Below are 15000 nucleotides of genomic sequence, written 5' to 3'. Positions count from 1 at the left end.
TACTGTAAGAGCTGTCATGCGTGTGTGCAATGTGCAAGTGCGTTCTCATGCGTGTCCGGTGATTTCGCTCTCGTCTCTCTCTCTCTCTCCCTCACCCTCTGTCTCTCCTCCCCCTCTTCCCTCCTCCTTTCACTCATTATCTTCCTCTACCATTCACTGTCACTCCTCTCCCTCGCTGACTGTGTCACTTTCTCAACCCTTTCCCTCAATTTCGACATCCTTTCGCTTTCTCCTCTCCTATCAATTCTTCCTTTTTCAAAACGTCTCTTCCTCTCTCCGTTCCTCCGTTTCCTTCATGGATTTGCCTATATCTATGACTCCATACTCTCTCTACCCTTCTTCTCCTCCTTCTTTCCTTCGGCTCTTCTACCTCTCCCTCTCCCTCATCCTCTAGCCCCCCTCTCATCACTAGACCTCAGGGAAGTTTCATTATGTAAGAGGCAGTGTGCAGCAGTAAAACACTGCTGCAAACCAATGCTTAAATAATTCACCCACACTGTTAAATAAAGCCTGTGAGTACATATCATGCATGCAGATACCCAGCGCCCAGCCCGCCCGCCCGCCCCCTCTCTCTCTCTCTCTCTCTCTCTCTCTCTCTCTCTCTCTCTCTCTCTCTCTCTCTCTCTCTCTCTCTCTCTCTCTTTCTGCAGGCTACCACACCATCAAGGTCCATTACCACACCCCCACATCTCAGGGGGTGGGGCTCTACGCTGTCTGGCTAATGGCCATTGTGACAGATATCGTTCTCAAACACACACACACACAAACACACACCTGCACACATTCCAAACATACACAGTAAACATATACGGGTATGAAAATAACACCATATACATAATAAACTATTGACTATCTTTAATGGTGAGTGTCATACATCAGATTGTGGTATTCGCTATATCAGAAACAGCCGAAATTTCACTGCACATGGAGGTCGAAAAAAGATGATGCCGTGTAACTGAGCCTTTCCAGAACAATCATGTTCTTGGTTTACAAAGTAGTGTATACAAAAAAGCTGAGCTATGCTGTTATGTATGCCAAGAGATGTAAGGGAGGGATATTGAAAAAAACTCTGCATATCAGATACTCCTCTGAAAATCGCTGGTGTTGGCTGTTCTAGAACATTTGGGGAGGAATTCCCCGGGTGTTCTGAGTGACTGCCCAAATCCAGCATTGTCTTTATTGATTCGTCAGCCGTTTCCATGATTGTCAGTTTTGTTCTTAAAATAAGTGGACAAAAGGCATTCGACCCACAGGCTGCGGAGCGTTTTCACCCAAGCCCCACAGAACTAACACAGATAATGTCCTAGAATCACACTTTAGGAAAGTAGGCCGCTCAAAAGCCTAGCCTGTTCCAGGTCCCCAGAGGGGCCCAGACATGGGCACAGGCCATGTGGCAGCTATAGTCTCCTCCTCTCCACTAAGCAGTCAAATCCTACCCGCAAGCATCACTATTCCTCTACCGTGTCTCAGATCATCACTGCCCCTCTACACGGTGGCTGTGAACCCTAATAACACAAGACAAACATCACTATTCCTCTACCGCGTCTCAGGTCATCACTGCCCCTCTACACGGTGGCTGTGAACCCTAATAACACAGACAAACATCACTATTCCTCTACCGTGTCTCAGATCATCACTGCCCCTCTACACGGTGGCTGTGAACCCTAATAACACAGACAAACATCACCATTCCTCTACTGTGTCTCAGATCATCACTGCCCCTCTACACGGTGGCTGTGAACCCTAATAACACAAGACAAACATCACTATTCCTCTACCGCGTGTCTCAGATCATCACTGCCCCTCTACATGGTGGCTGTGAACCCTAATAACACAAGACAAACATCACTATTCCTCTACCGTGTCTCAGTCATCACTGCCCCTCTACCGGGTGGCTGTGAACCCTATAACACACAGAGTACATAGTCAAGATAAGTCATAGAAGCAGAGGACACTAGGACATATTTTCTAATTGATTATTTTGATCCTCTGTTCCTACTTCCTGTACATGGCAAACACGGTGTGGTCAATGGAGCTACCAGGCTTCAAGACAAGTCTACTAATCTTCTGTGTACAGTACCACCAGAGGCCAGAGGGATATTTGTATCCTCCCTTCATTACAATATGAAGACATCAGTGAAGGGGAAAGAGGTTAACACCCACCCCCCCCCCCTCCCAAAAAATATGGCTGAAAGAAAAACACAACATAGTCAGTGACATTGCACAATATCATCCCTCAGAAAAAAACAGAGATGACTCATTATGGGGCCGTGTGTAAATGCTGCTGAGCTTTGCTGAATTGTGTTAAAATTAAATCCGATCCTGCAATTTCCTGCTCTCTCAACATCACTGGGATTTGATATGTTAGTTACTTATTGATGCATCTTTTATACACAATACAATTCTTCAATTATACATCAAACTGGGAGTGGCGGGCGGCGCAACCTATTTGTGAGCAGTTTCTTCTCAGCAGGAATGAGAGAGAAAGTTTGGGGGAAGCTGAGCTGGCACAGATGGAGCGCGTTTCCCCTGGAGTGGTGGTACAGTAGCACTCTGCTACCCCTGCTGTCCCAGCACGTCCCTGGTGCATGTGCTACGACTGCGCCGCCACGGTCTCCCGCTCGATGAGTAACGTGTGCACGACGCATGCACCTGTCAGCGTGGCTCACCTGAGTCTCAGCTGTCTCTCTTCAGATCTAAATGAGGATGTATTTGGAGGTACTTGCTTTCATAGGTCCAGTTATTAAACAGTTTCCTACACTAAACACACATCATATTCTAATATGATCATATCCTAAATGAGGATGTGTTTGGAGGTACTTGCTTTCATAGGTCCAGTTATTAAACAGTTTCCTACACTAAACACACATCATATTCGGCATCATAATCTTAATCCTCCTACATTGCTCACATGATCGCCGAAAATAATCACACAAATGATGGAACCTTTACATAATTGTCACAGTTGTAGGGGGACCGGGATCAACGTTGGACACAAAAGTGCTCAGCAAACTCAAAACAAACATGAATCAGTTACCACAAACGAGAGAGTGGGATATAAAGGGTTGCGTGAGCAGGAAGGTATATAGCTAAGATTGATCTATCGGCCAATCGATTTCTAGAGTGATCACAGTGCAAAGTGATTGCTGCCGCTTCTGCCCAGTCCCATCTGGGGATAGCACTGTTAACCTGACAGCAGCAAAAATCCTTCTGTGGAAATCCAACCAGATGCAGAATGGTAAATCTAGCATCTCCATCCTGCTACCATGTGATCAACGCCCTTTAAATGAATGGATGTTCCCTTTGAAAGAATCTGCACAGTTGAGGACACCAGGGCTAACACTCTGAAGTGGAACAGACACAAGAGAGGCTGTGTATTCTAAGCAAGAGCTAAATAGTAACACCCAGCCTTATTACTAAGTACTTTGAGCAACAGTCAACTTCGAGTGAACCCCATTCCCACTGTCAAAATTCCACACTGTTGTTTTCCCTGCAACACAGAGAAAACACAAATTCCCAAAAGGCATAAGCCTACAACAAAAAATACAAACTACTGTCCTGTCTGCACTGAATTGCTGAATTAGTAACATGCACATGCTTTTTTTCTGTTTCATTGTTACGTTTATGTGGAAGAGCTAATTATCCCATTGGCAAAAACTAAAGGGCCTTAAGGTATTGATGAAAAATAAATAGAAATGGCGACTCACTCACTTACTGTAACACAATTCTAAAGTGTGCGTGGGAATATCTCATTGGTATAATTATCGGGCCATTCTCCACATACTTCAGCCCTATCTAAGTGAACAATCAAAGGTCTTATATCTCCCTTAACAATCACAATGTCTGCTGACAGGTAACCTTTATGTGAACAGGGAAATTACCACTTGTCTCTCATGTGTTCTCCAATTGTAGGACTATATATTACTATATAGATTATGATAATACTGGGTGAGAAAGACACCATTCTTTCAGGCTTCTCCTGTTGTGTTCGTTGAAACCACTGGCCGGATTCCATGCGCCTACGAGTTGGACGAGTAGGCCTGTTGGCTTTACATTTGAACAGATTTAAAAGATCGACCCGTGGCTCGCAATTAGCAAAGGCAGCGAATGTTGTAAATGAGATCTTAATTGCGGGTGTTGAAGGTGCAATTGGTTTAGCAGGCTGTGGTCTTGTTCGTAAGATGGACTTGAGTGTTTTCAAAAAAAGCGGCGTTTGGAGCCTAGGCCATTTGTGCCACTGCCGCGGGGTTCAGTACGCACAGCAGTGAATTCATCAGATTTCTAAACCAAATGTCTCTGTTGTAGCCAAATGCAATACGGTTAGTGGTGGGGGTATTTTAAGATCACAAACGGGCAATCAAATAGTAAATAAAATGCGTCAACAGTAAGCAATTTGATTTGGAAAGCGGCGAGGAGCTCTGACGCACCGCCGTAAGACCATGGCAGAGGAAGATAGTACCAAAATGACAATAACTGCCATGAATCCCACGCCTTGGCACATGACACGCAATTTATATGAGGTGGCAAAGACAGTGATGAATTCCCAGTCGACACTCATCTAGCCTACTTGTTTTACATCCATCCGTCCATTGCAGACTGTGCATTGCCACTGACACAGGCATGAAAAGGCGTTATTGACAGCTAAGCTTAACGTCATTTTCTACGTATTGTAACGGAATGTTATGTTGATTGGTTATCGTACCCAAGCACACATGGGTTGATCGAAACGTGCGTAAATTCCAATGGCTTCAATATAGAACTCAAAATATAAACCCATTGGCGTGCCCAGTTGCCTTACTACTCAACGACAGAGAAAACTGCCACATAAAATGCCAATTCGTGAGCTTAGAATGATAAGGTTCTATCTCCGTTTAGAATGATAAGGTTCTATCTCCGTTTAGGGTAGTTCAGAGATATTGAGCGTCAAAGTGTTTACATTCCATTATGTTTTGTGAGATGGGACCTTTGTATTTTATGAATTACTGACTCAAAAATGTCAACATTTTAAAAATAACACCACACAGGCATTAATAAACACCTAATGGGTCAGATTATGTAAAAAAAAACAATTTTGACAAAAATGGAGATAGAACCTTATAATTCTAACGTCACGAATAGCCTATAGATTGCACCCCCTCCCCCCCAATGTGTAGATACACGTATTCACCAGGCGCCCTCTATCACAGTGCCAGAGAAATCCTGCTGCATCACTGCCTCAACCGCAAAGACCTCCACGGCAACTCTCCCTCAATACCGTCTCCTCTTCTTGCCTGTCCAAGACTACAATTCAATCAAATCGTGACAGTGAAAAAACATATCGCCTGGAACACGATTATGAACAGCATGTAGGTACCATCCCCCATCCATGAAAACTGCATGGCTAATAAAAACACTGGTTTTCAGTGTCTATCAACATCACAGGTCCAGTGCAAAAATACATTATTTATATAATTTAGTAGGCTACATCATTCACATCTAACATCTAAGGCGCAACCCAACCCAGTGCGAGATCTTATTATGATAGGCAACGGTTCACCATTGAGATCAATATGAAAAAAATCGTCATTGAAAAGAATAAACGAATCAATAAATGAAAATACCACTCACCTTTTACTACCCGATCGGTGGCGTTTAAGACCATGTCAGCGTTAGACATCTTCATGGGCGGTTGGCTTGTCTCGAGGCAAACGCGTTTTTTTTATTCCTCCTTTCAGAAGAAACAGTTAGTTTTATTCTCGGGGTGTTTTCGCGGTTGCGAGATGCGTCTGTTGGTGCAGTGGCATCACTTGGATGCTGCGTCCCTCGGTGTATCACTGCTGCCTGCGCCGGGGATGACTAGCCCACTGCTCCCCAGTAAGGGTGGATGGATGCTGCTGAGGCTGTGTGGGGGAGGATGGAGGGAACGAATTGGAGGGGGTGGGAGAGAGAGAGAGAGAGAGAGAGAGAGAGAGAGAGAGAGAGAGAGAGAGAGAGAGAGAGAGAGAGAGAGAGAGAGAGAGAGAGAGAGCGAGAGAGCGAGAGAGCGAGAGAGCGAGAGAGCGAGAGAGCGAGAGAGCGAGAGAGCGAGAGAGAGAGAGAGAGAGAGAGAGAGAGAGAGAGAGAGAGAGAGAGAGAGAGAGAGAGAGAGAGAGAGAGCTCTTCTCAGGAAATCCTCACTGCGCGCTGCACCACCCCGACATGGCCAATGAAGGGAACTCCCACGCAACTCTTTCCACGGGGCTGCCGGATGGATGCTGCCATCAGGTGGAGGCAGAGCCGGGGTTTCCCAATAACACGCGCGCGCCATATTTTCGTGATGTTAGAATTATAAGGTTCTATCTCCATTTTTGTAAAAATTGAGTTTTATTTTTATTTATTTTTACATAATCTGATCCATTAGGTGTTTATTAATGCCTGTGTGGTGTTATTTTTTTAAATGTTGACATTTTTGAGTTAGTAATTCACAAAACACCAAGGTTCCATCTCACAGAACATAATGGGATGTAAAAACTTTGACGCTCAATATCTCTGAACTACCCTAAACGGAGATAGAACCTTATCATTCTAAGCTCACGTTTTGGTATTCAACGCACTTGGCTTCCAAGGCGCTGCCACGGGATGGGATGGGGACGTTTTTCGGCCCTAGGAAGCATGAAGTGTAAATTCTGTTCGGCTTGTTGTTGGGGGAACAACGTGGGATAATATAACGGGGGTGGCGATGATGTCATTCGTTTCCTCTTCCTTCCCTTATGTAATCGACCATAGCATTTTTTGTAGCCTAATTCATTTATGCATATATTCCCGGCTGTATAGAGCTAGACATATTGCGCAAATTGCCTGCAGTATTGGGGAAATATGTAGGTCTAATTGAGTGTTTATTGATTACTACAATCGCATTGTCCATTAACTGGTTATAAGAGACTATTGTTTCAAGCCTAGTCATCAATTAGACACATCCGGTACTGTGGCTATTGGCGCGCGTGCGTAGCGAGGCTAAATGGGGGTCACTGACATTGGTAGTTATTGGAATGAATGAATGAATGAATGGTCTTTATTGTCATTAATACAGTACAGGTACCATACAACGAAATGTAGGAGGGGGGGCTCCCCTGGTGCTAGGAAAAATAAATAAATAATAATAATAATAATAATAATACTAATACTAAAAACAAGGAGGGAAAAGAGCTGGTTTACATAAATAAAGGCTATATACACTATCCACTATACTATACTACTATACTATACAAATAAAACACTGTGCTGTACTCTATGCTATGCTATAAATATCCTAACATTTCCTATCTCTGAACCTTATGTACACAAGGGTTGTCATATTGCACATAGTATTATTGCACATAGTCTTATTGCACATTCATTTAAAGTGTCGCAGTTTGCAGGTTTGAAATGTTCACAGTTGTATTTCAATATTGCACTTATGATAACAATCTAGTAGCTGCCATCAAATTGTCTAGATTGTCCAGGGCCTAGAACATAGGTCTTGAATGGCCCTAGGGTAGAAGCTGAGCTTCAGTCTATTTGTCCTTAGGTAGGCTACTCATCGGATAGAAATATGCTCTCAGTTTTTTTTAAATTCGGTTTATAGATTTATCCTGAACTGTGTTGTGTAGGCCCCAATAAGACTTTGTTTGAAATTGTGGTAGCATTTCCTCTATAACATCCTGTGCCTCTATTGGTTCATATAGGGGATAGCTCTTCAGACAAATAACACAATCCCATAGTTGTCTCCTTACCCTGAAAGGAGTCTATGGACAAGGACAGACTTCAATTCACACTTTGGTTCTGTTTTCTGGGCACTGTCCACTGACAGTGTCCACTGACTTCTATTGTGTTTTTTTGGGGTTAGAAATACTAACAGTTAGCAGTTAGTGACAGTAAACAGAACCAAAGTGTGGATTGAAGTTTGCCCCTGTCCATAGACTCCTTTTAAGGCAAGGAACCAAATCTGTGATTTTGTAATTTGGGTAAACTATCCATCCCTTTAAGAATAGGGGGCTACAGCACTCAGAATAGATAGCCTTCTTGAAAACAGTTTAGCTTATTGCGTTTTCCTCATCATAGTCCAAAACACTTTCTTTGCGGAGACATTAAATTAAATCATTATGCTCTTAGCTGATGCTTTTATCCAAAGCAACTTACAATGCAGTGAGGGCATACATTGTATATGTAAGGTCCCAGTGGGAATCGAACCCACAACTTAAGTGTTGATATCACCATGCTCTACCAACTGAGCCACAGATGACAAAGATGAGAACACATAAGGTTTTACATTTCCTAGACTGAGATCCACCCAGACAGTTTAAAGTTCACATAATGAATATTCACATATTCATATATTCATATTGCCTATGAATATGCATATTAATATATTACGGTTATAATAGCCTAACTTGCAGCAGCATATAGTGATGTAATATAATAATTAAAACGTAATGCTCAAAAAGAACGATAATGTCCCTCTCTGAGGCAATTTCATATTTCTGGAAATTAAACGTCAATTACAGGAACATGATATAAAACGACTTGTTCTTACACTTCCATGGCTATGGGGGACCAAAAGATTTCTGTTGTAGTCTATGCAACTGTGACTAAACCCACTCTCTCATACACTATAGCCTAGAAAGGGCTTTCAAAGGGGTTATTAGGTTGTCCCATTGTAGTACACAGGAAAAAGCATTGTGCACGAAAGGGTTCTCCAAAGGGTTCTCCAAAGGGTTCTCCAAAGGGAGAGCCAAAGAACCCTTTTGGTAGGCAGAACGCTACCTTTTTTCTAGAGTGTGCAGCCTATACCTTTAAGGAGTGAACCACTAATTTAAAGAATGGTTTTAGCATAATGCACCTGTGACCTGTATTTTCTTATTTTTCTTAAATTAAATAAATAAAAATACAATTATATATATATGTATATTACATGTATATATATAATTGTGTAATTATTTAACATTACTTAACCACCAAACACATTTTCACATCCAAATAACCTGTGTAGTTTAGTGCATGGACTCGTAACATGAACAGATTGGATGATTTATGAATTTAAAAAAACCCAGACATAAACAACATAACGTGTCCTCATACAGTTTTTCCCCGAAATTACTCGTAAAATTAACCACCTTTCCTTTTTTTTAGGACCCCAGTTTTATACTTATTATTATTATCATCATCGATATCCTGTATCGCTCTAATATAATTATTATAATTATATAATTATTATATATATTATGTTATATTATTATATATTATATATATTATAATAATATAATATAATAATATAATATAATATAACCTGTTTGGCGATGTCCAGGGGAGAGCGGATGTAGCGTGTCGCAGGCGGAGGAAGATTGCATCACAGCGAAGTATCGAGAAGTGATGCGGCGCCGCGCACAGCTGCTGGAGGAGGAAGCGACCGGGTGAATCAGCTCAGTCGCGTAGTTCAGTTTCGCCTTAAATCCAAACGGCTCATTCGGGAGACAGTCCAACAGGGAACAATTCTAACAAACTTAGACCATTTTAACTAACTCAGGGGTAATATTCGTGTTGGAGGGGGGTAATAATCGATAATAGAAGCAAAACCTATCAACCGTTGATATACCAGACAGAGGCACACTAGCACAACAATGGCTCTGAAAAGAATTCATAAGGTAAGGAAGTAGCTAGCTATGCTAACCGCTAACCAACCGTCTAGCTATGGCTTTGGCCTTGCTTCGCTGTAGGGACGCATAGCTAAGCTAATATTAGCTCGCTACCAAGCTAGCTAGAGAACCAAGTCAAACAAATGTTGTCGCTATATCAGAACAATTTCTTCTGCTTTCTGGTTCGTAGCGTCTTCCGACACTGGGACTCTTGTAGTAAGTTAACAAACTAGCCCAGAGAGGGATAATAACGGTATTTTGGCTAAAAGCTAAAACTAGCTTAAACTTGGAATGACTCGCTAGCGGCTAGCCCCAATGCGTTGCGGCTCAGTCTAATTGCTGAAATGGGAATTGGGACTTCACCAGTTCTGGAACGTGGTTTTAAATCACAACCACAACGTTCCAAGGCCAGGGTTTTCCTTTCTACAAATAATGTTTTGTCTGTTTTCCGTTTCTGATCTGAAAGCAAATGTAGGACAATGTCATGTAACATTATTTTATAAAACGCTGTTTAAAAAAAAAAAAATGGAAATCACTCCGTATGAAGCGTTTTTTATTCCTGCGATTAGTTCTACCCCCCCACCCCTTGGCTATTGGAGTTGGCTAACGTTAGCAGGTTTAGATGACAGCGTCGTGAGTAAACTTAGGCTAATCTAATGACTAATTTGAACAAATGCCCAATCTCTTCCAGCTAGACACACATGTAGCAGACTGGTCCTAGCTACGGCTCTCAGCTAGCTGCCATGGAGGCTGTCTACTATCTGGATCACATCTGATCTCGCCGGTCTCTTATTATTCACAGCTGACACGAGCTTATTTCCTTATTGTTTGTATAGCTAACTAGTTTAGTTAGTTTGTTTACAAAGCCAACGCTCATAAACGCATAGGCATGTGTTTTCTTTAACTAACTATTAGTAGTAGTTTACTCAACGCTGGAGCATTATGCATAAATTCATTGAGATTGAGTTGCCGTAAAACCCACATGGTCATGTAAATTGATAAATTGCTTGACTGGAAAATGGAAGTTTTAGTAGTGTAATCTCCACCCAACCCAGGTTTTATTGGACCAGATGTTTATAGAGATCTTGGTGTTCACGAGTGATGCTATATATTGTTGGACGTTGAAGGTGCAAATGACGGTGGTAGGCTAGTTGTTCAATGACTACATATTGATTTTAGGTAGACTGCTCCATAGAAAACATGATATCCTCTGAGTAACAGCCATTGACGTACATGGTGACAACCTACTTGTACGGAATCGATTCACCGAAGGATCTGCTTGTGAAAGTATAATGCTTTTCTGGTGCAAACTTCTAACCCTAAACTTCTCTTTCTTTAGGAGTTAAATGATTTGGCCCGTGACCCTCCAGCACAGTGCTCAGCCGGACCTGTGGGAGACGACAGTAAGTCACCTCAACCCAAATGACAACACAACGCCCATAGAGATGATTTTCAAAGGTGTTCTCTTACAATGTTGATGCCAAACACCCAACAGGTGCAGCCAACAGCGAGTACGCCTCACGTTAATAAGTAATCATTATCAATAACATACAATTTGGCATACAAAAACTAAAGGCTGTGGTCAATTATTGGTAGATTATACAAGTGGACAGAAATGGATGGTTAGGCAATATGGAATGGAATGGAATGGACTTTATTTGTCATTGCTACAGTACATATGGTGTGATGCGTGTAGACAGTCACACCTTTTCAGGTACTCTAAGTCATTTTGTGGTTGTGTAAATGGTAACTAACGTTCTCTATTCCTTCCCTAGTGTTTCACTGGCAGGCAACAATTATGGGCCCAGTGAGTATATTCTTCAGTTTTTTCCCCTCCGCCTTATTTACCTACACTTGTAGGATAATGGGTTCTTTGCATTCCCCTGTGGAAGAACTCCACAACTAGCCTATTTTGTTCTATGTGGAACCCTTTCTACAGAGAAGGTTCTATGTGGCACTAAAAAGGCTTTCCAGGGACGAGCAACAAACATTTTTGGTTTTAGCTAGAACCTTTTTTCTAAGAGTGTACCTGGGTGATATAGTAACATCTATTTTCCTTTGTACAGAATGACAGTCCATACCAGGGGGGGGTGTTTTTCCTGACCATTCACTTCCCCACTGACTATCCCTTCAAACCACCAAAGGTGAGGCTGATCATTTAAAGACTATAGGCTATTGTTTGCAGTACGTGAGATGTAAATGGTACTCAAGTTTGTGTGGCAAAAGAGTTGTAGCTAATCTATTGATTTTCATAGTACACTGAAAGTAATTCTATCTTCTTCTGAAGGTTGCATTCACCACAAGAATCTACCACCCAAACATCAACAGCAATGGCAGCATCTGCTTGGACATCCTTAGGTCGCAGTGGTCTCCAGCATTAACCATCTCCAAAGGTAAGCCCTAAGTGGTTTACATACATGTGTGTACAGCACACAGGCTTCTCCCCAAAGGATGTAAGAGGGGTGCTACACCACCTCTGACTGCGCCACCATGTGAACACGTTACACCGATCATGATAGACGAACGATCTTTGATCACCAATGACAGTTGTTAAAAGTGAAAGTGAAACGAAGTTCCTCGGTTAGTTCTGCGCATTTCAGCAGTAGGCTATCTCTACAGGGCACGCTCAGGATGCACAGAGCTCACTGACTCAAATCACCAAAGTCATCACATTTTCTCTCCCAAAGCTCCCATATGGGCAGCAATACACATGGCAGCAGGGAGAAGTGGGGGAAATGTTTTAGTGGTATTTTTTTGGTATTAAGTCGGTTATGATAATGCCAGTTCCACCTAGGGAGAATCATGGTACATAACAAATAAAATTCCAAATATGTTAAGACTTGTGACAGTGAAAGGTCAGGGACTCATGCTCAGCCTCTGATCTGTGCTCACTGCTGCTGCTGCTGCTGCTGCTGTTGTTCTCCTTCTACAGTTCTCCTGTCCATCTGCTCACTGCTTTGTGACCCAAACCCAGATGACCCATTAGTGCCTGAGATTGCCCGCATCTACAAGACAGACAGACCAAAGTAAGTGGTGTTTCATTTCAAGTGAAAGAGAGTGAAATTAGGCTCCGGTTCCTGACATTCCAGGAAGCACATAGCAAATAACTGCAATGTTGGTCAGGAGCTCGAAGCCTAGCGGCTACCCCACGGCGCCATCTTGGAGCACAATCCCGTCTGCTGCGAGGAAAGTGATTCTTTTTCTTGTCTCTGTTTTTGCTCTAGATACAACAGGATAGGCCGGGAATGGACTACGAAATACGCCATGTAGTCTCGAGACAACAGTGTGGAGAATGCGCCTTTATATTCAAAGGCTTGGGGGAGCTTTGAACGAAAAAGAGGAAAAGGTCTTGTTGGTTTCCATTGAAGTGATTTCTTTGAGCCACACCCTCCCTCTCCCTACGCACTTGACCTCTTCCTCCCTCATGCCCCATAACCTGTCCAGCTGCCATGTTGTACATATTTCAGACTGCAAATTGTAAAACCCCACTGTCTGTTTCTGCAATTATGTCCCATGTAGGACCACTTTTGGTGTTTTGATTCAAAAAGAAAAAAAAAAACATTCCGTATCATTTTTACAAACCCAGGGGCTGCTTTCCCAACATGGAGGGATTTTATGTCTGTTCTGTTTCGATTATTTTTCATCCCCCTCCCCCCTGTACTTCCAGCTGTCCTGTGAGATGATGAGGGATGGGGCAGGGAGATATTGGGGCTTGGAGAACTTTTTTTTGTCTATTCTGTCACAATCGGTTATGATAAGAAAATAGCCTTCAATCTGTCACTATGGTTCTGGAAAACTTCTTGGACTTTCTCTATGGCACTGGGATGACCAAGAGCCAACCGCACACCCCCCCCCCACCCCTATATTAATCACTATCAATAAGATAGTAGTTTAAACAGTACCTGTGTACCCCTCTGCACTGTATGAGGTCGGACAATGGAGTAATGAGACAGATTTCTGTTGATGTGAAACTATCTGAATTTTACATCCAAATGTTTTTTCCCTCACCTTAGTTGCTCAAATAACTTAATTGTGATGTTGACAACTCTAAAGAAAAAAACAACGTAACCCTCTTTTGAATGTCCATTCAGCCTACATCAAAGTGTATTTTCTTTGTTCATGTTCTTCTCAATAATGGCAAAATCTGTCTTGAGTTTAGATCTCATTTGGAAACAGCCAAAGTTTAGTTTTGATCATATAGCAAAGTTTGGGTGATACAAGGTTGTGACCGAAACAGTATTACCCAGCTTCATTGCCCATTTGATGTGTTTTTTCCGCCCCGCTCATTGGTTTCAGTATCAAATTCAGCTTCAAAGGGCATAGATTTGACACCAGTAAGAATGCATAAGAGTGTTGCATGAAAACAGTTCCAAAGTAGGAGCTTTAAAAACATTTTAAGTCATGGTAGCACCAGAAGAATATGATGAGTTAACTGTCTAACCTCTCAAGTGTACTAAGTTGTAGGAGATCAATCTGAATGAGGTGTATTTCAGGTATTTTTATTTAAAAAAAAGTGAACTCTCATTATTCTGTAATCACACTTTGTATATTTGAGCTGCCATTGTTGACTTAGAATCTCCAGTGACTCATTCTCTCAATCTCTCAGAGCTCTGGACTCAAGGACTTGAGTGTCAGACGGACAAACCTCTGTATATTTAATTACCTGGGAGCTCTTGGAGCTTGTGTGTTGATTAAACTGTGTAATAAACATGATTATTAAAGTTGTGGTTTATCATTCTGTCTTTGTATATACATATTTTATTTCATTTCTAAATTAATATTATTTGTTTATATTATATATAATACATTTATTTATTTATTTAAAATCGTTGAAGGCTCACCCTATACAGGTATATATAATGTCAAAAGAATTTAGGAGGAATAATTCACAAATTTTTTTTTGAATACTAAGTCCTGTACTGCTCGCAATAGAAGTCTAAAAACATGAAGGGCCGGCACCGCCATTGTGTTAGTAGCACAGCACTTGGAATATTTGGCCTTCTTATGAATTATTCCTCCTGAGACCATAATTATAATGCTTGATAGTAACATTTTCAACACTCCTGTTGCATTATTTTATGTTCAGTTAAGCATTTTCCAGATTTCAGTGTTAGTTTTAGGTGGTTATTTATGTTGTAGCAATACCTCTCAAGTTTAGCTCTTGACCGATAGTATTGTCCTAAAATAATGTAATATAGAAAAGCACCTGTTACCAATCATTCTATCTGTATACAATTAGGTGCACTGCCTAGTCAGTCAGCCTAACCTATGAGCAAAATCAATAACAAACAGTAATAATGATTAGAAACGTTGTTATTATGTCTGCCACTAGATGGAGCTCTGTCATTGGCTTTGGCTACACCGTCTTTCA

The 15000-nt window shown here is 41.7% G+C and overlaps 2 protein-coding genes across 2 annotated transcripts in view; one reads left to right on the top strand and one right to left on the bottom strand.

Moving 5' to 3' along the window:
* The window catches only part of ppp3ca (protein phosphatase 3, catalytic subunit, alpha isozyme), a gene marked incomplete at both ends in the record, with an annotated part of 38113 nt that extends 32451 nt beyond the window's left edge, over positions 1 to 5662 (bottom strand). The window contains one exon of the mRNA XM_080549747.1: positions 5608 to 5662. Coding sequence (XP_080405873.1) covers positions 5608 to 5662 — 55 coding nt within the window. The remainder of the gene's footprint in view (positions 1 to 5607) is intronic.
* A 3733-nt stretch (positions 5663 to 9395) lies between these two features.
* LOC308174298 (ubiquitin-conjugating enzyme E2 D2-like) lies at positions 9396 to 14344 on the top strand. Its single transcript, XM_080549376.1, has 7 exons — positions 9396 to 9638; positions 10969 to 11032; positions 11405 to 11436; positions 11696 to 11773; positions 11917 to 12022; positions 12562 to 12655; positions 12854 to 14344. Exons 1-7 carry the CDS (start codon positions 9615 to 9617, stop codon positions 12897 to 12899), a joined length of 444 nt encoding a protein of 147 aa, XP_080405502.1. The 5' UTR covers positions 9396 to 9614; the 3' UTR covers positions 12900 to 14344.
* The last annotated feature ends 656 nt before the right edge of the window (positions 14345 to 15000 follow it).

Source organism: Nansenia antarctica, assembly GCF_963989245.1.
Source record: "Nansenia antarctica genome assembly, chromosome: 20".
Lineage (NCBI taxonomy): Eukaryota > Metazoa > Chordata > Actinopteri > Argentiniformes > Microstomatidae > Nansenia > Nansenia antarctica.
The sequence above is the reverse complement of the archived record's forward strand: the minus strand, read 5'-3'. Positions and strand labels throughout refer to the sequence as shown.